The sequence below is a fragment of the Cavia porcellus genome, unplaced genomic scaffold (assembly GCF_034190915.1).
Source record: "Cavia porcellus strain 051 isolate PalLab524CR breed Dunkin Hartley unplaced genomic scaffold, mCavPor4.1 scaffold_2, whole genome shotgun sequence".
NCBI lineage: Eukaryota > Metazoa > Chordata > Mammalia > Rodentia > Caviidae > Cavia > Cavia porcellus.
Window position 1 is genome coordinate 12,857,420 of NW_026947485.1, and position 27,112 is coordinate 12,884,531.

Below are 27,112 nucleotides of genomic sequence, written 5' to 3' on the forward strand. Positions count from 1 at the left end.
TCTCCATGTTGAATGGGACTCTGAGCATGTGCTTTAATCACACTTTATAGGATTCTATCTTTACTAATACTACCACTGCGTTTATTTTATGTTGAACCCCTAAGCACGGTTTTTGGAAGTAGAAGAGTAATATGTTTAAGAAGGTCCACTACCTGGGCATGGTGGGCCATGCCTGTAATCCCAGCACTCTGCAAGGCTGAGACAGGTAGACAGCAAGCTTGAGTTCTGTCTGGGCAATGCAGCAACTTAACAAGACCTTGTCTCAAGACAAAAACAAAAATAAAAATAAAAACAAAAACACACAAAAAACAAAGGCATGGAATGTGAAGGCCCTGGGTTTAGTTCCTATTACCTCCCCACAAAAAGTCCACAAATATGGCCATATAACTATTTAGACATGCACACTGATCTATTCCTTAATAGGTAAAATTTAGAAATAAATAGCAAACAGATGCAATTCGATATTTTGTCCTGCGCCAAAAAAAAAAAAAAAACAAAAAAAAACCAAAAAACAAAAAACAAACCCACCCCAACATGCAGGTAAAAATAGAAAACAGACACAATATTAATAAAAAGCCTTACTATAAGAGAGGTCACCTTAGCTAGGTATTTTTATCTCTAGCAATTTGTGTTATAATTGAATTGTTTCCTGTTTTATAGAGTGATTTTTTTTTTCTAGCCAAGTCACAAAGATTTTAAGTTGCCCAAGTATTTTGGCTGTTTTATTTTTTTTAAAAATAGGGTCTTATCCCATTCAGGCTAGCCTTGAACTCACTTTGTAGGATGGGCCAGTCTTGACCTCTCAGTGATCCCCCTCCCTTAGCCTCCTGAGTACTGGAATTACAAGTGTGTGCCACCATGCCTGGCTCAGTTCTTTTTGCCATAACTTCAGCTAGCAATTTCATTTTGTCTCCAATAAGAATATCTTAAGGCTGAGAAGTAATGCTAGAAATATGATACTGCCATCTGGTATTGAAAACGACTTGTTTAATGCACAAATCCTTTTGCAATTTGAATAGCTGATTTTTATCAATGCTGCTGATACATAACTGGAGTGGCATCAAAGAACCTGGTAGTAGCCTGTCTTTAGGGGCATTTCAGAAGACATAGTATTAGCAACTGACCCAGTATAAAAATAGTTTGCACAATACCTTTGGAATTTAGTCATTAACTCTAGGCTTTGCTTGATTACTTCCTGTGAAATATTAAGTACGACTCGGTAAGAAGGTTAATACTGAAGAAGAGTTCAATAATGAGCAGAATTTATCACCTGAATACCAACTGTTAGTCTTAATTCTGCTTTATAAACTAGTGTCCCAAGCATTTGTCTATGGCTTTTCTTTGATTCAGCAATCAATCCACGCATCTTTTCATACAATAAATGTTTACTGAGTTCCCACTCTAAGATCGACATTGTTCTAGGCACAAGGCATAAAGCAGTGAACAAAGCAAACTAAAATTCTTGTTGAGTTTATTTGTAGTGGGGAAAATTCAATTAATAACCCTGATAATAAATAAAATTAGTTATGCCAGAAGGTGGCTAGTACTAGAGAAAATAAAGAGCATAGAAAATGTTCAGGGAAGGGATGGAGGGTTGGCACTGCAGTAGGATGGCTAGGGAAGGACTTGTTAATGAGTGGCATCTGATGAAAGACTTTAAAGAGTCATTAGGCAGGTGAGGAGAGGCAGAGCTGTTCTGGCAAAAGTCACAAGCACTGTAAATGCCCTGAGGCAGGGGCAAGGCCTGTTTGTTCTAACAACAGTAAGACACAAGCACAGATGGGCTGAAACTAAAAGAAAGGAGGTAAAGCAAGGGCAGAGTCAGAGAAGCCACTGGCAGATCTCAGTGGATGAGTGACATGATCTGACCCACGTTTTCGAAGGCTTCTCTGTTATCAGTGTTCAGAAGAGTCTACTCTAGCGGGCAGGAGTTGGGAAGGTACAGCAAACTTGGGCTGTGCACATTTATGACACACCACTTACTGCTGCTTTGGTGTTACATCTGCAGGATTATAGAGCTGCAGCAGAGACTGCATGGCCTGCAAAATGTAAAGTATGCACTGCTGGGCCTGTTTTGTAGAATAAGTGTTCTAGACTTCGCTCTAGGAGGAGGTCAGGGGAGACTAATGTACTAATCTAGGAGTGAGATGACTCTGATTGGGAGTGGAGGGGGACATTGGAACAAAATGCTCAGATCGTGGACATATGTTGCAGGCAAAACCGATGGGATTTTTTAATGCATTAGGTATGGAATAATAGAGGAAAAGGATGACACTGAAATTTTTGGTTTGAGTGACAGGAAGCTTGAGTGACAGGAATTAACCTAACTTACTACCGAGTACAGCATGTCTGGGACGAGAGCAGTGCTTCTGTTTTGGACAATCACAGTGACCCCTCCTTTAGTAATTTTATGAAGCTGGTGTGACACCGATCCATAAAATCAACAAGAACACTTAGAGAAAGTCAAAGTAGAGGCTAATGTCATCCATGACATATGTGAGAAAATCTCAAACAAATGAGTAAATTGAGGTTAGCAACCTACTTAAAAAAAATCCATATACAGGTTGGGTTTACTCCAGGAATACAAATTGTTTTAGCATTGAAACATTAATTCATAACACGTGCCATTTTAATAGAAGTATTTATGCTGATCATAGTAGACCTAGGAAAAGGTATATGAAAAGTTTAATGTCTATTAATAATAAAAATTTAATATACTAGCTATAGAAAGTACCTTTACTAATATGATTAAGGATATCTACATGAAACCGACAGTAAACATCCTTGATGGCGAATGCTGGAAGCTTTTTGTTCGACATCAGAAACAGTGGTAGAGATAGCTACTGTCACCATTTCAAATTGAAATGTCATTGGAAGTACTAAGCAATGTGATAAGAAAAAGAAAGAAAAGAAAGGTAGCTGCCATTAAACATAAACGTGAACTACTTAGAAGAATCTACAGGCAAATATTAGAAAAAAGAACTTAGCATGAAACTAAATTTTATTTGTGCCCTTTCAAACAACTGAAAAGTAAATATTTTAAAAGTTATTTCATTTATATGAATAAAATATGAAAAAGTTCCATCAAATATGAAATATGTAAGAACAATTAAAATATGTGAAAGACCTTTTTGAAGAAAATAAAGCTTTTATTCAGACTCATTAAAGAAGATAGAGAAACACAATATATCTGTAGATAGGAGACTGAAGTACTGAAAATACATGAATTTTCCCCTAACAGCTCTTTAGTGTTAATTTATTTGCACCTAGCAGGTTTTTATGTGAATCTTTCAAGATGATTCTAAAATGTGTGTGCAAATGAGAAGCATGAAGAAATTCCTAAAAACTCTTGAAGAAAAACAAAGAAGACTTGACCCAGCAGATGTTAAGACTTATTAATGCTGTTAAGACAGTGTAGTATTTGATTACATTTACCATTGAAATGGAATATAAAGCTCCCAGACCAGTGAAAAAATCTTTTTTGTTGGCTTAATCTATATCATATGTTTTCCTAACTAGGATCATTTTAAAAACATCTCATTTTCCGACACATAGAAATATAATTTACTTTTATGCTTTGTGTCAAATAATAGTAGTAAACCCTGGTAACTTTAATATATTTCCCATTTGGATTTTTCACTTGGACAATCATGTCAGTTTTGAACAACAACCAGACAAATGGGGCTCCCTGAGCACCCGTTCAGCCCAGCTTCATGGCTGTGGTGGACAAGACCACAGCTGGAGAGAGAAGAAGTGATGTGAGATATTCTATCCACAGCTTCTTTCCAGCAGAAGCTGTTTGAAGACAGCAAGATCTTTGTAAGCCTAGCTTTCAAACAGTGGTATGATGTAACACCATGCCTCAGGAACTAGAGTGTAGTCAAAAGAGAAAAATTATCCAAGGCACATGCACAGTGCTGGGCACATGGTTGTATTTAACAAATGGGCTGACTATCAGCCCTCTTCTTTCTACCCAGACAGAACTGTTCAGATGTGATGAGTGAGTTCAAGTGTGTGGGAAGCACGATATTAATTCAGAGACCCATTTTATAATGAAATGGTAAATAAATTGCTTTCGGCATTGTGCCAAGGAAAGCTTGTCCAAATTAAGTGTGAAAGGATAGTTTTCCAAATGACAGCAATTAAAAATTATTGAAGATGATTTGTTACATGCATATATTAAAATATCACAATGAAACCCAATATTCTGTATAATTGATACACACAGATTCTATGTATAGATATAATTTCCCTACAGGTAGCATAAAAGATGATATATATACTTAGCTATGCAGTTTCCAATGCTTTTTTTTTTAAAAAGCATTTATCCATGTTTTTAGGACACAATATTATTAATTACTAGGCCAGAAGATGAAATAATTTTAAATGAATTTCAAAATATGGTATAATATAGTATCTATCTATCTATCTATATATATATTTCTTAATAAATCAAAATTGGAGTGCAGTGGAAATGAACATTCACATGCCAGTATCAAAACTCAGTCCCTGTGTCACTTCCTCTCAGAAGACTTCCTGCACCATTCTCCTGCACAGTGTGCTTAGCTTTAAACTTCCTGGCCCGCTTTCTTGGTACTTCGGTTGTGTTCTTTTCACACTCTGGTCAAACCATCCTTTTACTTCCCTGTTCCCCTCAGTAGATCATAAACTCTGAATGTGCCACTAAATTCCATTGCTTTTAATATCTGCCAAGCCTCGCACAGAGTAGGTACTCAGTAAATATCATTTGGATGAATTTTTGGCAAAGAAACAATAAAGAGATGGGAATTTCAGAATTCTTTGAGATTGTAACATTAAAATATTTTATTCCTTTTTAATTATAATGTGGCAGACAAAGGATTGAAATATATTTTTGTTTCCTTTACATTAAGAATAAATTTTAAGAACTTCATTTCTTTTCAACAGTGCTTTGATGAGGATTGTGTACAATCATTAAATGCTCACTGAGTAAAACTTAGCCATATCAAGTAAATCTGTGATAAGTTGACTTTCCTGTAGTCAACACCTGCTATGGTCAAACCACGATACAGTTCATCAACATTCATGACCCCAAAACTTCCTGACCCACTCTCTAGATGTTCTTTAGGTCACGTTGGTGAACAGACTAAATATCAAGTATGCAACAAACGTGACACAGCTTCACATCATGCAAGCTTTGGGCATGTGGGTTAGTAAGCTTGCAGCAGGGCTCTGTTCACATGAATGCCAAGATTCCACAGCAAGAGCCTCCCGTTAAGCAGTAAACTGTGAGATCAAGTATCACAGGCATAGGATTTACGACCTAGGTTCATTCTGGTTTTAAAAAGAATACATCTAAAGAATACGAAAATACTTACACAGTTGGTTGCACTGTTTCTCTGATTTTTCTACATGCTAGTAAAGATGCAGATCCTACTGTCTGTATATAAAGAAAACAAAGCTGCAGGCTTCCATGAGAAGATCACTGCTTAAGGGTGGATGTTGGAGAGAGGGCACAGGGTTTTAGCGTATGAAAAAGAAAGTCAGATCTGGCCACAGTTGAAGTTCTATCCTTCTTTGCACTATGGTACATCCTCTGGCTGGAAGCCAACCACGCAGAAAAGGTTTCATCCTCAGACTGGAGAAGGAGCAAACCATAAATGGAACTGGTTTGTGTCTAGGCAACAGTCCTAATTTGGCAGGTGCTGGTGTGTGATGAGCACTGTAATTTATTTTTAGTATGAAAGAGAATCAGAATCAATGAGCAAGAGAAAGTTCAAGAACTTCCAAAAGGTGCCAAGTAGAGAAAGGACCCCAATGATTTAGGGAAGTAAATGACATTTACATGTATTATTTTAAAAAACAATTCTGTAAGAAACAGTTGGAATTATTTTTATAAATTATGAAATCTAAGATAATAATGGTCTTCCGAGTTCTTTAAATAAAAATGATACCAAAGGGAAACAATTCTGAGTTAGTGTCTGAAAGTTACAGGACAAAGCCACAATGAAACAAAGCATGTTTTATAATCCAGAGAAGTGATTTCGTATGTGGCATTCTCCTTATGAATTTAAACCTCATTTAAAACAACAATACATCATCATTGTGCTTCAAGTTGAAAATACCATCAGAATTTGGTTTCCTTTGGCCCCTTTAAGATCAATGTCATTCCATATGTAACATTACTGTTGTCTTTACTCCAACTGGGTTTGTATTCAATAGGCCCAACTCAAAAGTTTGTTCATCTTGAAAATTCAAGCCAAAGGCTAAAGACAGCCATCTGAAAATGCTCCACCAAGGTAGCATGCATGAATTAACGTTGAGACAAAAAAAAAAAAAAAAAAAAAGATTCAACAATGTAAATCAAGTAGCGATTATGGGAGCATAATGAAATACTTGCTCTGTACTGTTCTGAAAACAAAATCACTTTAAAAATTGGTAGAAGGGAACACATAGAGAATATGGAAATCATAGAACTAGAAAGAAACTCTCCAAGATCATCTAACATCTGAATAACTGCCTGATTTTAGAGATGAAAGAACTGAGATCTAGACAGACTATTTAAAGGACTCTCAGGTAATGGCTGTGTAGAAAGTAAAACTAGCAGTCTGCTGATTTTGAACCAGTTTATAAAACTCAACCTCCATTTTAATCATTTTAATGACGTACGTAGCATAGTTACCCATGGAAAGTCAGGTTCTTTTGGGTGACCTTCACATTACTGTAATAGCAAAGGGTTATCTGAGGCTCATACGGTGAGCAGCACATTGCCCTATTCATTTAAGTGTGACAATGCAGAACGGGAATCCATCGGCATGCGGGGGACCCATGAAGTGAATGGCTTATTTTCAGTTCATGCAAATACATAATTTTCCCAGGCTATAATAACAATACCTCTTCATAACAATAAATAAGGGAGAGGTGCGCATATCCTATATAGAACTGCAGCCACCAAGAACTCTAAAAAAACAGGCTGTTTAGCAACTCCCAGCTCACCCACTCACAGAAATATGCAGCAGAGTGAGTTAAACCAGCAAAGATTTTTACTCCTCAGGGTCAGACACGGCTGCCCTCACACCCTGGGAAAATCTTTTGGGTACAGTGGTGGGTGCTGTTTGAGGTCTTCATACGCTTTCAGCCACTGAACCAACATGAGGCATCAGGACAACTCTGACAGACATTTTTTTTCTGTATCCTGAGATACAGAAATTTGAGGACTTTTAGAAACCATAGTTATTGCTGTTGAAGGGAAGGTCAGAATATGAAAGCTCAGGTTTTAAGACAATATAAACAAAACACTCATGTTTGCATAGGAACTGGCAGTAAGCCTATTTTGTTGAAAATGTATGGTTTTTCTCGGTAATTCTACATTTCTTGACATTATTTTATGCCTATATTTTGACAAAGAAATACCACAAATGAGCTCCAGGGACAAGAAATACTTAATTCGAGTTCTCTTTTTTTTTTTTTTTTTTTTTTGTCTTTTTGATACAGGGTTTCACTATGCAGTTCAGGCTGGCCTTGAACTCAATTTGCAGCCCAGATTGGACTCGAGCTCACAGCAATCCTCCTGCCTCAGCTTCCTGAGTACTGGGATTATAGGTATGTGCCACTGTGAGTATCGTCATCTGTCATCTGGAAATCACAATATTGAAATGTTTTATTATACCTAAACATATTTTCTTCTGGCAAAACGTCTCAGTCTGGGGCCAAGGCATGTTTTTAAAATCATAGGTAATGTATTCAAGAAGCTTATAAAAAGTCAAAGTGTAAAGTATTTTATATATAGGAAAATTCTCTGGAATATCAGAATATAAATGTTTTAAACACTTATTTTGTTTCTGTTTCCATTTTTAAACATTTCTAAGAGAACCATTTCTCTCTTTCTAAAGATTTATAACAACTAGGCAGGAATATTTTCGTTTAAATAGATTTTTAAGAATTTATTACCTGGTTATGTTAGAAGTTTTTCTTGATGAAGTCAAGCAAAAAATGTTTTAACAAAGTTCTGTGGTTTAACACAGTCCCCAAATGGGCTGGTGGATATTTCCTAATAATTAATATCTTCTAAGTGAATTAGTAGCTTCTAAGACAATTTTTCTATCATTTCATGATTAACAGTAGGGGTACTGGTATTGTTCAAGAAATGCTACCTACAAATCCAAGATTAAAAAGTCTGGTTTTCTAAAGCAATAGTTTTAATTCTCACTCTAACCACTGGCTTTGCTAGATTAATTAACATAGCACAGGCTTCTGGAAAATATGACACAGTGAGGCATATTTGGTCTCCAACCTATGGCTAAAATATAAATTTATTTCCAATGAAAAATAAGAAAGTTTTAACTATGAGAGGCGTGCAACACAGAAGTGTTTCTAAACTTATAACTGAAGAATATACACCCTGGCTGAGTCCTGTCCTCAGGAGAAGGTGTGAGGACTGTTTGTGAGGGGCAGAGAAGACGAAGAGCAGAGAGGAAGAGAGGCTCACCTGTATTCTCCAAAAGTCCCGTCATCTTCCTTCATGGGCTGGATTTCAGGATCTGCATGGGCATCTTCCTTTTCTTTAACTAAAAAATTGAAATGGCATTCTTATGCATTGGTCTTGTACTTCCTTGTTCCAAGTTTGTTAGACCATATTCTGAGATCTAACCAGGGGAAAATAATTCTCTACACAGGTAGATGTCATGTAACCATATATATTATGTGGCCATACATATATTTTAGTCATCTGAAGATATTCGAATCATTTTGAGAAAACCTAATAGAATGAACACTTGTTGACACATAAAGTTGACTTTAGTCTCTTATTTGATGATGGGTTTTCTAAGATTTCTTTTCTACTTTACCAGTCTATTTATTAGTTATACTCATGATAATACTTTTTTTGGTAAATCTATTCTTTGTAGCACTCTTACAGTAACTAAAGGAAAAATGGTCAGGTAAAAAAATACATATTCATTGGACCTACAAAATCAAATAAACTATCAACCTTATTGGAAAAGCAATATCATGCATCACAATATTGAAATTAGATTTGTATAGTACTGCTGGGAAATTTCACACCCCACTCCCACTGGTTTAAATTTCAGTATTCGTGACTTCTGTGGAGCCTAAGGAAGAATACTTTCCAAAATTTTCAGAGACCAGATTGATTTGCTCTTCCAAATGTATGATGATGCTTGATAATGTTTAGGTTATCATTCTATAAAAAGGGATCAAAACTCATTTGAACAGAAAACCTAAATTTATAGCTCTGGAGGCTAGGGATATAGCTTAGTGGCTCAGTGCCTGGCAGGCAAGCATGAGATCTGGAGTTTGATTCCTGGTACCCACAAAAATAAAATAAAATAAATTTATAGCTCTGAGAGGACTGTTATTTACATGGTTCTTTTCAGTTCATGGGCAATTGAAAGACTGCTGTATAACTGCAGCATTATACAGCAATTTTTATCATTCGTACCTGGATATTTGCCACCTTTGTTTCTTCTGATGAAGCAAACAATCAGCAAGATTAAGATAAGGAGCGCGACAGCACACATCAGACCTATGAACCAGCCCTGAGTCGCAATGTCCACCTGCCGGCTTGCCATTGCTGGAAAACAAACCGGGGCATTGGTGGGAATGTGTTAAGGGGTGATGAGAATCGCAATTAGTTTCTTGTACAAAAAAACCTGCCACAGTATACATGCTTTTATGTATTTTACATGTGAAACCAAATTGGAATCTGTCAGTTATCAATGGGGGGATTACATAAATACTTAACTTTGAAAAATCTTAATTAAAAACATTCAAATAGGGAAATCTGAATCCCACTAATATTAACTGCTACTAAACCCTTCTAAAAACTGTGTTCATAATTATCTTAACTATATATTCTTAATGAAAACATACTTTCAAACTGATAAAAAATCTTCTTGCTATAGCATAAATCATTAGATACAATGACAAAATATAAAATGGAATTTTTAAACAGGTTGAAATGTATACATCTAGAGGAGTATTTTTCCTTCAAAGGAAACCAGTTTGGGATGCTAAAATATAATTGTAACACAGATGCCATTTTTTCAAAGTGTTTTGGAAGTATTCTGTTAAAAAAAGAAAATGATCCAGACAGGAAACCTGATCACATGAGAAAATCAGCCATCTTATTTTATATAATACCTCATTTCTGAGTAGAAATGCCTAAAACATCAAATTTACCTGCAAAGAATCAATAGTAATTATTGCTTAGAATCTGCTCAAGACTGTAAAATAGGTCTTGACCAGGAAGGAATCATTCCTTTAGTAAATGGCCAATTTGAAGAGAAAATACTCAATTGCATGTATACATCATCGTTACGCCTTCATCTCCTGTTTGAGTAAGTGAAAGGGAAGCCCTTATTCAAGCAGTCACAGTATGCAAAGCTCCCAAGGAAATCACAGAATAATTAGCACTTCTGGTATTACTCAAAAGTGTCAATCATACGGGGAAAAGTGCAGCATCAATGGCTATTCAGACATGCCCATGCGGATTTGTTTAAACAAATTTTATGAATCCTTTATTAAAGGCCATCAATTTTCTTTTTTGTTCATAATCAAGGCAAAAGGTTTTCTTCTTCTGACTTAATAACCATGCCTGTATCATGCTTTTAATACACTGAATTTCTTCTGAAAACATTTCACATGGTTGGGTTAGATGTATATGACTTCTGGATGCAGAAATAAGCATGGCCACACATACCCCAGTCTTTCTATATGTTACAAAATAACATCGCTTGTCTCCTTCATGCAAAGGAGAAAAATGAGATGATTAAAATCAAATGTGAGAAGGAGTGTTTAAAAAAGTCCGGAAATATGTTGAAGAAATAAAAAGAGAAGTGGAAATATATTAACTGGAGCACAAATCAAAGGCCAACAGTTTTCTGCCAAAAGCCCTTCATCCTTAGAGGGTTTTGGAGCTGTATTGTAACCAGACACAACTGGAGCATTAGTATAATAGGGAGCTCCTCCTTCCATATGCATTCCGTGGTTGTCATGATGATGATGATGATGATGATGATGGAGATAATGGTAACAGCGATAGCTAACATCTGGGGACCCTTACTACAAGCTAGGCATTGTGTTGAGGGTATAGGCTCATTTAATCTTTACAACAATCCTTTGATGAAGACATTGGAATAAACCCATTGTTAGAAGGATAAAGAGCTTGCCCAAGAGTGGAGATGGTTCCATTGAGCATGCTGCTAGCTATCATGCTCTCCTGAAAACACATTCAGACATCAAATCTGAAAACATCTGAACACAGAATAAAATGCTAGAGGGACTTTCTGTACTGACACACGCAAAACTGTCTGCAAGGTCCATCACTACTTTCTCTTTGGCAATATATTTACAAAGTTCACACATAGTCTTTGTGAGCTTTCTCTTCAAAATGAAACTCAAAACCAAGAGGCAAAGTCTCTTGAGTGTCTGATTGAAGTAAAAGAGTCCTTGTTTTTCCCCATGCTTAATGATTCACATCCTTGTCATAAATAATATCAGCACTTACATTTTTTCACCTAATTTAAGACAACTGATCAGAGAAAAATGAAATAAGATGTTCATGTATAGCACAGACTGTTTTACGAAGATGGTGACTTCCAAAATTGAACCGAAGACTGGTAGCCTGTCCCTAAGCAACTGTATGAAAACTGTGTGTTTCCTTGACAGCTGGTGAATAAACATTCAAATTAACTTTGAATTTTTGACACTGTGTCAAAGGAAAACATGATTACATATTCCCTATCCCATTATTCAACGTTAGTCAGACACAATAAATTAATAGGTACACGAGTGCACATGTGCGTAGGTACACATACAAGTGTACCACAAATTGATATAGAACAAAAATTCTGGAAGTAGAAATAAAGTGTACTGACTTGCCATCTTTATGAAAGGAATCTAAAGCCCAGAACAAGAGGCTTCAAGCCTCATTCTAAATCATCCTATCTGCAACACACAAACCAAGTTCTTAATGAAGACTGTGCAGACTACACACACACACAGACAAGGACAGACAAATGAAATTTATGTGTCTTATGGAAGCTGAGCTATATTGGGTGGGTGTTAATAGGAATGGATTGGAAACTTTATCTGAAATTTTTTTACAATTAAGTTATATGCATGCATTACTTGAATAACCCACAAAGTAGCAAATCAAACACATACAGAATAATAAGCGAAGTGAAGAAGGGCAGAGGAAGGAAATTTGTCTCACTGCCTAGAAGTCAATAAACAGCCTCCTGCTCTCATGCTGCTTGCTGTGCCACGCAGGACCTGTGTTCAGTCTGGGGTGAACACACACACACCTGGGGTGTGTCTGGGGAAAGCATGTTTGAGTCCTCCCAAAGCGTAGGGCAGACACGGAAGAGACAGAGTCAGAGTGATGGTGACTATTTTTACTGTTCTATTTATGAAGACTCAACTAGGTATAAAAAGGCCCTGTATGGTTTAAATTCTTTTTTTTGTTGTTTATTTTAAATTAAGATAAGCAACAGCATATTGGGAGAAGTAGAATTTTTTTTCCCAAGCTTTTTTTCCTTTTGAAGGGAATAAAACAAAACAATAAAATGGAACAAAACAAAACCGCGAAAACAATACAGAATTTCAAAAACAAGACAAGGAAATCCCCCATCGTTGCTATAATGCATATTGTTATACTTTAAACAGATGCTCAGACCACTAGCCCCAGGCCTGCAAAGTCCATCAATCCTGTTTGGTTTGAACATTTAGAAATGTTTAAAAATACAAAAACAAAAAACAAAACAAAAAAAACCATCTTGATCAAAGTTTGGCAGCATCTGACAAAGAATCTACTTTAAATCCTTGGTGACATGTAAGAAGGGACTCCACAACTGATGGACAGAGGTGAGAAGGGAAGAGAAGGGTGAGTGTGAATGACAGGTCACCCCAGAGCAACACCAGGAATACAGGGGAGGAGCAAAGCGGCAGACATTGTTTGGCATCCTGCTTTTCAGCGAAAATTAAGAAATATACCCTGATAATTCCAACAATGAATGGTACAGATGGACTCATGCTAGGAAGATTCATGCAACAAGCATAGAACAAAGATTAAGTCTAGTTCCTGAAATGATCAGGACTCAGAGAGAGAAGCAGCTCATGAATGCAGAATATTAACACTTAGCCAAGTGGTATGTTTTCACACCAAGCACTGATGAGCTCTCCTCTGCACAGCTAGCATGGGAGGAAGGAGTGAGTGCAGAAGTTGGAACCTTCCCTCTGGGAGTCAGCTACAGGCTGAAGGGTGGAACTTTGTAAACCAGGAGGAGAGGGGAGCTGGGGTGACTCTGAGGAGAGGCATTCGAGGAAGCTGACAGCATTTGCTTAGGAGTCACACGTAACGAGGGTCCACTAGACTTTTTGTTCTTTTTGACAGTTACGCTCATACCTAAGTAAAAGTGACACCTGCTGGTCCTTGTCCTATCTATCACTGCCATGCAAGAATGGCCCACCACTCACCATCACTTGCCTGGAGTCACCTGGCAGTTGCTGGAGTAGGAGGGGTCACACTATTAAGGCAAAGCAATTTTCTAAAGGGGTTTCTTTTGCCTTGTAAAAAGACAGAACATGGCACAAGTTGGGTGTGAGGGTGAATCCATTCCAGCTGCATGTCAGAACTCCATGGAGCCTCATTTCTGAGACACGCTGTTCCCCCAATGGGCGTGGCCTCTATGACTTTGTAAGGCAGGGGCTTCACTTCTGCTGTCGGAAAGCCTGCTCTACTGTTATCCAGCTGTGGCCTGGGCAAGTTCTTCACCTCTGAGTACTGACGTGATGTGTCAGTGGGCAAAAACAGTGCCACCTCTAGGATTGTTGTAAGGACTGAAGGAGAAAACCCCTCACCTGGCGTAGAGAGGTGCTGACTATATGTTATTATTATAACTCTTATTGTCAATCTTGCTGTGTATCTCCCTGAGCTTTTAGTATCTTGAAATTATAAGCTATCAAAAACAAAAAGCTTGTAAAAAGCTAGGTGCAGTGATATGTAACTATATTATCCTAGCACACTGGGAAGGATGAGGCAGGAGGATTGCAGGTTTGGGCTCAGCCTGGGCAACACAGTAATTTAGTGATACTCTGTCTCAGAATAAAAAATAAAAAACAAAATTGCTAGGGATGGAACTCAGTATGAAGGCTCTGGGTTCAATCCCAAGTACCAGGAAAAACAAAAAACCCAAGTTGAAAAATCAAAGCCAAAATACTTTGTAAAATGAATTGTAAATTAACTGAACAAACAATGCAGGGTTTTCTTAGAGCTCTGTATATAAATGGATATGAAAAAACAAGGAAAAGAAAAAAATGGGGAAATTTTTTTCACATAATATATTAGCAAATGGCCATTTGATAACTTATTGAACATCACCTTTGGTTTTAGTCTGTTATTTTAAACCACTTATGGTTGCACATTTTTACATGAATAACAAATAACAATCAGAATACCTTATTAACAAAAGACACTACAAAAATTCATTTTGCTTATTCTTTGGGATACATATTTCCTCCATATGCATGATGTGGCTGATTGGATGTATCTATGAGCCATAATATGAGTATGTGCCACATAACCCTTGTGTAAATAACCAAGGATTGTTTTCTATCTTGTGAGCAAATATGAATATTTTTGCTTTTGGTATGGACATTCCTCTTTACTTTATAAATTTTACTTTTTACTGGTGTACTTTGTTCACGCTCATATAACAAACACAGGAAGTCAAATTTGTTGTGACAAAAATATGACATTTGAATTATATAACTTCTCACTCCACACCAGTTTAACAATATTTATATTAAACTGTGTAGGGTTCTGCTGGGTTGTAGTCCATTTTGACATAAAGAGTTATTTCAAACTTTGAAAGCATTTCAAAAATTTTAATATTCAATATTGAAGGAAATTTTATACATGGAAATTATATAAAAATTGAATTACCTAAATAATGTTAAAAATTCATGTTTAAGTCTGTATTTTATAACAGGTTTTAGCAAAAACATGGTTAGGACATGATTTGCTTGACTGTGTAATTCATTTGACATAAAAAGCCAAACACAATGGAAAGCCAGACTCTCAACCCAACAGGGCCCTGCAGAGACATTCACGACCCTACCCACAACACAGCTCCACCAGCCTGTCTCCAGCTAGAGTGACCAGTGGCTTCCACCTCTGAGCGTCAGCCAGAGCTGGTGTGGTGTGTGCCTCACCTGGGCCTGTCTCAAACACAGCCTCTGAACTCACAAAACCAGAGTGCCCCTCAGCACCAACTCGAACTTTGTATGCTGTTCCTGGCATTAGACCCTTTAACCCAAAGAAGCTCCGAGAACCATTTACAATTTCTTTTCTCCATTCTTCTTTGCCTATGGAAATTTTGCAAAAACAACACATTTGAACATTTTAAGTAACCAAAAGTTACTTAATGCTTCAAGAGAGGAAAATTCTTTGTAAGTGGAAGACAAAATCTAGGATGCCTAGTTATAGATGATCATAAATGTAATTAATTATGTCAGATAGGTCAATTAAATGAAAACCTATATGAAAATATACTAAAAAATTTACTGGATATAGAGATTGCATGTTAACTATATATATTCCCACTTTTTCTTTTTTAATATAAAGGAAGCTCCCTCTGTACCTTGTCTTATAAAGCTCCTGAGTTTCTTTAAAGGTTTTATTAAAATAACCATTATACATTATGTAGCATAAGTCAACCATGGGAAGAATTGTTTTTTAATATTTACAACATGAATTGTTTGATAAACTTCAATTTATAGATCCAATCTTTCCCAAGTATTGGTACTTTTAAAAGGACAATTATTTCTAAAGTATATTTATTTGTCTGATAAAGGTCAAAACAGAAAGTTGGGCTATGTTCAATATTTCGTAAAATATTTGCTCAAGCACTCATTGGTAACCCAGGTCATTATCTGTAGAGCATTTTGCATTAAGGAAGGGACACTGGGTTTCTGTAAACTGTTGAAAATAAATGCTATGCACCTCCCAGTAAATGTGGCTGGGATGGTAGTACAGGGCCTCCTTGGGTCAAACATCCAAACAAAATGCGTGTTCCCATAAAGCTTTAATTTTATGTAATTTCTTGTAAAATTCTTGCAACAGTTAGGTAAAATAAATTTTTCCAAGTCAGTTTGATTTCTACTGTTTCATGGTTGAATCTGCAAAGCCTTTTCTCCTTTTTGATTTGTACTTACAGATTATTCACTATTGCTAATTTGTATGTTATGAGTACAGAACCAATTTAAAGTACTATGATATGAAAAGTAACATCTGAAGGGAGCATCTGTCCTTCGTTATCAACAACATGAAAAAAGGAGATTCCTAGTTCTATATAAATATGTAGACTGATGGTTCACTATGCTTTTTTAGATAATTTTGAGCCACTTAATTGGATCGAGATACTTTTCAAGACTGCTCACAGTAAATCTTAAAAGTGTTCTTAATTTAATGAAATGTGTCCCCCAAATTGAAAGCAGGGTAATGAAATTCTTTCTTACTGCCTGCTACACCATATTCAACATAAAAGTTCACATGCTCTGGTCCCTCATATTTCCAACTGATATTGGCAGAGGTCTCAGCAGCTGCAGCAGTAAGATTGCTGATCCTGGGATTTACTGCTTGAACTAAATATACAATAGAAAAATAAAACAAATAAACAATCACATTATAGCACCATGCATGCACACAGAGAATAAATTTAAATACTATGAAATTGTACAAATAAAATGAAGTTAGAATTTACTGTTAAAATTTAGGGCTCACTCATACTCTGTTTTTATTATAGGAAGGTTTTTCATTTATTAAATCACAATATTGGTAAACAATTAGATATAATAATATATACTGTTAGAGTTTAGGAGTTCTAGCATGTGGTTCTGAACAATGTAGATTGTGGTCCATTGGATATAGTCTTTGGAGTCATCATGGTATTTATTGATGGATGACAGGGGTTGTAGAATGATCTGAGGCACAGAAATTGTTACAGTATCAGAAACCTCCAAGTAAAATCCAATACTGTGTGGCTACTTTTAAATTCTAATTTGTTATCCCAGTGCAGGTCTTAAAAGAAAAAAAGTATGTTGATGTGAGAAAGAATGCTCCTTAGAACAGTGGCTGTTTTGAGTCACAGATTTTGAAAATCTGAGGAGCTAAGAATTCCTCAGAGAATGTTTGGATGGTTAGAATATGTTGGAAGAAAAGCTGCAAAGAAATTTCCAAGCATGCTTATTAGAAGTTAAGAAACAAGAGACAAAAGGAGCAGGAACTATTTTACTTGACACATCACAGAGAGCAAGACAGCCTTACCTGTGAAATACTGCAGAGCATTTTCTGAAAACCTATAATATAACCTGACTAGCTGCTTAAAAATCCAAAGAATGGAGTATATACAGCACTATACATGCTTAGTACTCAGCAAAGACAGCATCTACAGTCATGAAAAATGTTATTTTAATATTGTGAGGCTGACAATTCTATCAGGTATAGCTCAATATCTTCAACTAAAAATGAAAAATTTATAGATATAATGACTTATGTTGTTAAAAAATAAGATCAATTTGTTATCCCAGAAAAAATGTACTAGAGTGATAAATCAGAAATACGTACTAATAGGATTACTCAGACCCTCAAGTTAGATGATAAAATTTGCTATACAATTCGGAAGCCAAACGCCTCTGCTGAAACAAATGTAATGAACTAGCATTTATTAGGTTCAAAAAGGAAAGTATATTAAAGAAGTTAGATAATGCAGTTGACCTCTGTAACATAACCCAATAACACATGTATATCTTGTGTGCCTCTTTTTTTTTTTTTTTTGCTAATTGCAGGGAAATAGCAGACAGAAAAAATTTTAACTGAATTATGCAGAAATTTAATTTCCTTTAGTTTGTGTTCCTTACCAAAATAAACTTAAAGAAATAGATAATGCTAGGAATATCATCAGCAGAAGGAGTCATATAGACATGTATAAAACATCAATGGCAAAGAGCCTTGGGAAGCAATAAAATTAATTTTATTGGTATATTTTAGATATACATAATGATATCATTCATCATAGAGAATTTGTATCTGTATATGATATATCTTGATCCCCGCCCCTCCAATTCTCTCCCATCCCTTCAACCTTGACAAATCATTTTGTTTCCTTAAAAAATTGTGGAATCACAGAACTGAGGAATTCAGTCTTGAAGTAATTTGCAATATAGCAAAAGTAGAATCACAGCTAAGTACTTTGGACAGAAGACTACTTCTTTTGTGGTAGTTTCTATGAATGTGCTCTTTACTTCCTGAAGTTTTATTCTGAAATGTTAATTTTTACATTTTAAGCTCCATTAAAACAAAACCAGTATCTTAAAGATATATCAGCTCTCTCAAGTCCATTGTAGCATTATTCAGGATAAACAATACATAGAAACTAAGAGCCCACTGACAGATAAGTGCATATAGATGAATGGTATATATAAAGTAGAACACCATTCAGCCTTACAAAAGAAAATATGCCATTTGCAACAACATGGATATACCTAGAGGACACTGTACTAAATGAAATAAACCAGACAGAGAAAGAAGAATATTGCATAATCTCACTTGCAGGTAAAATTTTAAAACATCAAACTAGAGAAATAGAGTATCATGATGGTCACCAGGGGCCATGATTGTAATGAAATGGATAACCCAAACTTTCAGGTATAAGATGACTAACTCTGGAGATCTAATGTGTTATGCACTATAATTAATACTAAAGTATTCTGTGATGTAAATGTGCATTTAGCTTATCTTTAAAGGCCACCAGGTAACACTTTATGATTTTATTTGGCTTTCCCAACCATCTCCCACTGTCTGCCTTTTCCTTCTGTAAGTCTTCCTCGACAGATACCCAGCAGTGTGTGTAAAGTAGTTACTATTGTTGTAGCTTATCATAACTGACACCATCTTGTGCCCTATATTTGACTAGTGCCCTGTGTTTAACTCAGAAGAGTGAAAAATTACTCAGGGTACAAGTCCCAAGAGAAAAGCAGAATGAGTTGCACCCACAAGAGAGAAAAAGTAACCTGCTCAACAAAGAAGCAGGACATAGGTGTCAACCAAAATTAATCTACGGTTCTAGCTAAACTGTTTCCACAGGATGTCTTGCTTTGTGGTTTCTTGCTTTAAATGCCCGGTGACCCTTCAGTTCAGTGCCAATCGTCTGGACCCTGAAACTGGGGTCCATGGGTAGTTGCTGAGCTCAACTAAAATTCCAAATTTATTAAATTGGCTGCCTGAATTCCTATATTGTTTATGAACCCACTTCAACTATAGTTTCCTGAACTACAAATCTCCTCTCTTTTGAAGATGTGAATGGCTAACTTCTGCCCACAGGTAAGTACAATCCCTCTGCAAGGCATTCACAGCAGCCTCTCCATCCTGCCTTCTGTCCCAACTTAGGGACTTCTCTTTTCCACACACTCTACACACTGCAGCCAAGCTGGATCACCCAAATATCCTGTGCACTTTCTAACCCTGACCTTTTTGCTTATAGCCTTACCAAGACTTAAACTCCAATTTTGATTCAGCTGCCAAAATACACCATGCTTCAAGGCCTGTCTTAATATTACTTCCTTTGTGCGGCTTTCCCTGATCTTGTTTGGCAAAATAAATGGTTCATTCTTCTATACAACATTTTGTTCATGTACTAGTTTAGCATCTCTTCCTTGCCAGATTTAAAGCATGTCAAAACAAAGACAGTCTAACTATTTTGATATGCAATATCCTTTAAAACAAAAAGGCTAGCTCATTTTATGTGCCAGGGAGACATAAGTAGTTGAACTGCTTGAAACTTCTAGGCTTCTATATAGTTTTTGTTGGTGGTGTTATTCAGACTGAATAAAGACGGGAACTGGGCACTTGATAGTTTTGTTTCCTGCTTCTTTATGTTAGTAAAATAATCTAGTAAGAGTCAGCTCATGGGAGGGCTCATCATTGGAAGATTCCCGGTACCTTTTTCTGCTTAGTCCTAAGTGGTTGCCCCTAATAGGCTGCTTATGTGGGCAAGAATGGAGATTCTGTCCCCACCTTACTAGTGAATTTCTTCTTCCTCTACCCCAGTTAGTTACCCTACAACAATGTCCTGATGGTTTCTCTCAAGGGTCCAGAGTCAAATTTCATAAATAAAGAAATAGGATCCATCAGCAATACTAGAAGCATAACTCAAGTCAATTACTGGCATGTTCTGGCTCATTTTGATAGACTCCTTTGCTGATCTAGTCCTAGAACCTCAGACTCTGAAATGATTTGAAAAGCCATAGAAATTGAACATATGCATCAAAACAACATATATATATATAAATATATAAATATTAGAGGCTTGAATCAAAGGAATTAATCATTATTATCTTGAAAAAATATGGAAGGAAAACCCCAAGATCACAAATTATATTTGATCAGTTTAAATATTAACAGCAAAATTTGACTAATGTTGCACCATGGAAAGAATATTGAAAATAAGGTCAGATCTGGCTTTTTCTTCAACATTAGCCCTTTTCTCATCTGAGATCTGTCAGATATTGGGTACTCAGTGAACTTTAAAATACTTCATTTTTTCTTGTTCTTTAACTATAAACAATTCATAATTCAATTTAGTAATGTTGGATGGTAGAACCTACACTTAACTAAGATTTCTTTTAATTTTAGTTTATCAAAAAAAGGAGGTGATGGCTGTTCTGGAGACTCAAGTCCTCTCCTGCATCCCAGCAGCCCTGCTGACGCTGTGGCCCTGCCAGCCTTGGTACACCGTGGAGACATGCGTGCCCGCCAGGAGAGGAAGCCAGGCTTCCCTGCAGGCCTTCAATGCATTCACTGTAAAATGACAGCTCCTTTTAACTGACTCCCACTCCCAGAAAAGAAGCATACATATAAAATATTTTTTAAATATTTCTACAATATTTTGTAGAAAATTTGAACTTTTACAACCTTATCCTTTTAGGTCAAAAACACAAATATAGTATTATTAAGATCACGTCTCTGCCCCCAAAATGGGAAACTAAGGGAGAAGGGAGCACAGTGGCGTGTTGGGGATGAAAATGATCAAAGCACTTCAAGGATACATACAAGTCTTCAGACCTGAAGTCCAGAATCTGTCTAACCAATTAAAAAAAGTGGGAACAAGATTACAAAAAAAGGGGGACAGTTTTTATTCAATCACTCTAAATGCTGTCATATATGCATTTTATAATTTAGCCAAAGGCTCTGACTATACACAAATTTCTAAGAAAACAGAAAAAAGTGTATGAAGCCTAAACTCATAAGAGTTGAATAATTTAGGGCAACACTCTTGTTGCTCTTGGTCTTCTGTTCTTCACTTCTGTTTGAAGAGTCACAATTTGCTCTGTCAAAGCCCAAGAAAGCCCTGACTATGACACACTTCCCTCAAAAGCAGCCAGAGGCAGGAGCTCTGCTGCTCTGGGTGGTCGACCAATAGCCCAGGGTGGGTCAAAGACTGGGGGAGCTTTGGTATTGCCATGTGCAGAAGACATCTTCCAGCTTAGCAGGCACCATGCTCCCAAGTCTTTCTGACACAAAGAGCTGTCGTTGTCTGTGACTCAGAGGGGGAAGACTTGAACAGTCTGGGGAAGACATGATGGAGGAACACAGCTGAGCAAAACATGCAGGCTGACTGGAAGACTCATTGGTGGGCAAACATCATCCCAAGCCAGTTCTAGGGTGTGGCACTGACATTTGGACAGTGCTGCGTTGTGCCAGGAGGGTATACACTGTGTCTATGAGGAGTGTGGCTAAATTCGATTACAGGGGGAAACTCAGTTGATCTAGTTTCCCATGAGCTGTTTGATTATAGGACTAATAGTTCTGAACTCCTGATATGTGGCATGGTCATACAGAGGATCTGTGACAAACCCACAGTTTTGGTCCTGCCTGATCCAGCCAAAATCATATTATAAAAAGCTAAGATTAGCACTTGCACCAGGAATATAAGTCTTGACAAAAATTTTGGGAGAATTCAACATATGCCTTGCTACTTGTAAAAATGACTTAAAAATTAATTTAAAAGCCAAGATCAGCCAAGATCTTCTCCTTTTGGTGGTTCCCAGCATATTTTATTTTCTCTTTTTCACCCATGCTGCACTTCCCCACATTTAACATTGCATATTCACACGTGTATAAAGTCATGCAGATGAGTTATTTTACCTTTGCCTGCACCTACATCAGGTGGAAGAATACCAGCTTTGACGAAGGGAAACAGAAATAGGACACTATATAGTTAGATGTAACACACCCGTGAGCATGTACAGCAACACAAGAAAACACTTATTAAAATGCTACGGCATGCAAGAACAATGCGTGTACCACATCAGGTACGGGGACAAAAACAGGCCGGTGTCCCAAACTTCTCCAGCATTCAAATCCACATATTATTTACAGTGCTTCATTCATTAGCATATAAGAAGGCTTACGAATATTTTGAACCAAATTTACATAGAAATGTCAACTTCTTATGCTATGGAAGATAATTAGATAAATAACCCTGAAATAATTTTACCATTTAGAGACATGCAAAGCCAGAAAATCTTTTACAATATTTTTGATCATTTTTATTTAATGTAAAATTTTCAGGATGCTTTTTAGAAGTATGAAAACTTAATGGGATTATTTTGGTTTCTTTGTTAACAGATGACACACCAAAATACAAAGCTCCTTATTCTAACACAGAAAAATTGTACTCTTTAGGTGACTAATTTGACTTTTTTTTACTAGAAAACATTAACAGTACATGGATGAGCAAGTTATATTTGGTGAATTAGGACCAGAAGTAGAATTGTGTAATTACATATGTGTTCATACATATGTATATCATACGTGAATAAATATGTGTATGTGTATATAAAATTATATGCAGAAAAAAAGTTGAACTTTGAATTCAAGTGTGGCAAATATTATAAAATTTCTCAATTCTACTCTAGTATTTTAATATGTTTTAAAATCTAATATGGAACTGAAAAAATACTTAAGAGCCATTCCAATATAAACTCAACAACTGATTTTACTATATATAAAGGAGGAGATATACATAGAATGAGGAATTACAAATAAGTGTTTGTGTAGGTAAGATGGATACTCCCTGGTAAGAGGGAAAGAGGAAATATACTAAACCATGCAGGATTTCGTACATACCCATCTTACCTTCGTCCACAGTTGTTACTCCTTCCTCTGTAATCTGACTTCCAGGTCCTACGGATGTTTGGGCATAGAAATAAAACTTATACCGAGTGCTGAAATTTAAATTTTTTAAAGTCCAGCGTGTCTTGTTGGCAGGAATTTTTAAATCTATCAGAGGGCCTAATTCATGTGTGCTGTTTACTGTGAATAAGAAATAACAAACAAGTGCGTTCTTCATCAATTACAACAAGAATGTTATAAATATTCCTAACAACCAAAAATTGACACAAATGACTCGTAATCCTGCTCATTCTTCACTTTACATAACTGATAACACATACAGCTCCTAGAATACTTGAATATACAATATAACAAAGCAAGGGGTAATATGTTCTCCTTTTGCTTATAAACTAGGGAAATTTTATAATTCAATCATGATAGTATTTTGTCTGTTTTAAAGGTGGAGCCATATACTGTACTGTTAAATAATTTAAAATCTTTCCTTTAAGTCTTATGACAAAGGTACCTCAGCATTTTCTATGTACAGTTTAAAGCCTACTTAACTTAATAAGATGATTTTCCTTAAACCCCAGGCCCTCAAACATCTATATTATTCTACATAGTACTTAATTTTCAGTAGCATATACATTGTTTGTCTTTTAAAAGCCTTAAGAACCTTTTGGAATAATATTTGAAGGCACATGCATATATTCTGCAGATACAAAGAACAAGTTTGTGTGTCAGGTAACAGTAAAGTTTTTTTTGTTTTGTTTTTAAAACTGTGTTTCTCTTCCTCTTCTTCTAGTAACTTACTTGGCTGGTACTTCAGGGTGTACTCAGTCAGAATGCCATTTGGGCGGCTCGGTGGATCCCATTCCAGAGTGAGCGAGTCCAGTGTGGGATTCACAATCTTCAAAGAGGAGGGAGCACTGGGGACTTCAATAGGAACATGTGGTCAACACAAAAGTTTCTAAGGCATTCACATATTAAAAGGACATATTTTGTCACATTTATACAACAGATCAAGCTTGTGGTTTTCAGTCACTTGCTCTTCACTGTGCAGAAAACACTTGAATACAAACCTGTGGCAGGAATCGGTTTATTCTCCTCTTTTGTCGCCAATTCCATTTAAATTTACTAAAACTGTCCTTTTAAAATGAATAATGACTGACTTTCTATGGACCCATATTAAATACATTTACAGGAGACAATACTTGATTTATAAATGGCATCTTAACAAAAGCAAGCTGAATGCTAAGTAAAACCGTTGTAACCAGAACTTCGAGTGGAAGCAGCTGTGTTCTGGACCATCAAGCAAACCAGGTGTCTCCAAACAGTGAGGGCACCCTGCCTGCTGGGCCTTGGGCCCCGGCCAGCTGCTCAGGTGCAGAGCCATTCGCATCCCAGAGCTGACAGCTGCCCAGGATCCAGGGGTAAAAGACAAGAGCCCAGTTCTGGCAAACCTGAGGCTCTGGAGAAGGCCTGAGGGTATTAGGTTTTCCGTGGCAGAAGCTGGCAAATTACCAGAGAAACAAGCCTGGTCTTTTATTCACTCCCCATGAGGGTAAGACTGGGGCAGCTCTCCCTCAGGTCACCACCTGCCCTACCATAACCTCCTGGCAACTCATGAATGACACCACTGTCCTTCACGCTGGCCAGAAGCCACGGGGTCAACTTGGACTTCTCTCTGTGCTCTTTCCACTGTCCCCAGGACAGTGGATCCTGGCACCTCTACCTCCTTCACCAAAGGTAGCCATTCCCTGCCTCTCCCTTGCCTGGACCTGTAAGACTCTGTCTCCAGACACTGCTTCCTCTCTTCCTTATTCTTTAATCCTCTGAGCCATCCACAGGGTGAGGGCAGCCTCCCTGATGAAAGCCTCCAGTCAAAGGAGCTGACCCTCCAGGCAGTAACGAGGCTGAGGACAAGAACTGGGACTGTGGAGCAGCTGCCAACCTCATGAGCCAGCCCAACCTTACCCAGGGGCCAGGACCGGGCATGTTTGTGAACTGCCTTCATCAAAAAGACCCAAGAATTCCACAGCAGGGATCCGCCCCATGATCATGGCTGGATGATGCAAACTTCAAAATAGTGAAAAGAACATTTTAGTCTTTTAAAAATCCCTATCCTTACCTTAGGGCCCCCATTCTCCCTCACCCACAGGGCTCCCGTGTCTGTTTGCCCCAACTCTTCAGCAAGGTGCTGCTGAGCCATCTTGCTACCTCCTGCAGTGGCCATGGTGTACTCATCATCACTTTTACCTTCCCAACCCATGTGGTCAAGACGGCCAACCTTCTAACAGCTCAGCTGCAACTCAGAAATATTTTTGTTTCTAGGCCTTAAGTATCCCATTGAGTTCTCACATTTTTCAGATGTGGCTACAGCATGCCTGTACCTTGGCTCAGAAAGCTAAAGACTTGAATAAACAAAAGTTTAGAAGTGGGGAAAAAAATCTTAAGTGAAAGGGAAGAGTGTTTTAGGACAGCATTTTGGATTCTAAAGCCTCCAAGGTACCCATAGGCCACCACACACGAGTGACATTTGCCCAGCTTTGTGTGTGGTGTGCTCCTCTGCAGGAAGATCACACTGGACTCCCAGATACACTTCACTGGGCGGGGCCTCCTGCCACGCAAAGCACTGCCAGGCCGCACGCACTCCGTACCTCCCTCGGGAGTGCTGAAGGCCCTGTCGGGGCTGGCCGGGCCCTCTCCCTTCCCATTGACCACGCGCACGTTCAGGGCATAGTGGCTGAAGGGCTCCAGGCCGGGCAGCATGCCGTGGGTCTTGCTGCCCTGGAAGGTGAGGATCTTCTTCTCAAGGTGCCGTCTGTTCCTCTGGGATGCACTCTGCGCCTTCCAGTAGTAAATCTGGAACAGCAAGCACCAAAGTCAGGGATGCAGGAGTGAACCCACACGGTTCCTCAGGTCCACAGAATAAAACTGCTGTTTTCCCAGAAAATTCCCTTGGTGCTTTTTAAAAGAAAGCTAGTTGCCAGACGGGTGGATCCTGATTCTGAGTAAGAGGAGCAGAAGCCCACAGACAATGAGGAAACGGAGACCATCTGACAAAGCTGGGCTACACTATGCTCCTGGAGGGGTGAAAGTGAAATAAACAAAACCAGGTGAGACCCACACGTTTCTCTCCAGCACACAAGGCACATGGATGACAGCAAAAAGGATCGAGGACTTTTATAGGCATAAAAGATTCTAAAAATAAAACTACTGCGCAATGTATAATCCATGTTTGTGTATAGTGTATTATTTAAATTATTTTAAACACTGCAGAGAGGTTTTTTTATTATTATTCCTACGGTAGAAGTGAACCTTGGCTCCTGGTGGTTTTCCTCCACTGCAGGGTAGGGCTTTTCCAACAAGCTAGTCTGTGTCACTTGATGAAACACACTTATTTTTTGTAATAAATTATAGCCACAGGTTTGGAGATACCTGCAAACAATTCTGGTAGAAAATCCAGCATTATCGCTTATTAAATTCTCATAAACTCTTAAGAATTTAAAGGTATTTTTCAAGAGAAGTCAACCCATATACAGAATGTGGCCACTGTTGGGGCCCAATGATGCAGTACACAAAGTGACCTCGAGAGGCCAGTGTTAACACATTAGAGCAGTGTGCGTGCACAGGGGTGCAGTCCTTTAGTTGTTTATCAATCAAAAATCCCCCTGAATACATCTTTCGATGCTTATCAATAGCAAAGATAATTGATATTCATAAAAATGATGAATCTGAGAATACATACACATAATCTCGATTATTTTGTAAGTGTTCCTATTACTACCAGGATAGTTTGTAGCTCAGCACACACGGTCCATGTTACTTTAAAGCTAAGTGGAGTTTGTTATATGTTAGTGCTTTAAAAATTAGTTTTCCTCATTTTGTGCACACACTGCTTAGTTCACAGAATTTTATATGATCTGTGGGAAAAAT

General features: G+C 37.4%; 1 protein-coding gene across 50 annotated transcripts in view; it reads right to left on the reverse strand.

The window, feature by feature from the left end:
* Nrcam (neuronal cell adhesion molecule) overlaps positions 1–27,112 on the reverse strand; it is a 269,654-nt gene that overhangs the window by 10,942 nt on the left and 231,600 nt on the right. For 15 of the 50 annotated variants that reach the window (XM_063238553.1, XM_063238417.1, XM_063238432.1 and 12 more), the window contains 8 exons: positions 25,834–26,038; positions 23,987–24,109; positions 23,189–23,374; positions 22,205–22,240; positions 16,519–16,644; positions 15,214–15,366; positions 9,440–9,571; positions 8,468–8,546 (listed from right to left, as the gene is read on the reverse strand). In XM_063238553.1, coding sequence (XP_063094623.1) covers positions 8,468–8,546; positions 9,440–9,571; positions 15,214–15,366; positions 16,519–16,644; positions 22,205–22,240; positions 23,189–23,374; positions 23,987–24,109; positions 25,834–26,038 — 1,040 coding nt within the window. The remainder of the gene's footprint in view (positions 1–8,467; positions 8,547–9,439; positions 9,572–15,213; positions 15,367–16,518; positions 16,645–22,204; positions 22,241–23,188; positions 23,375–23,986; positions 24,110–25,833; positions 26,039–27,112) is intronic. The other 35 variants (XM_063238623.1, XM_005003629.4, XM_063238618.1 and 32 more) reach the window with 15 other exon arrangements.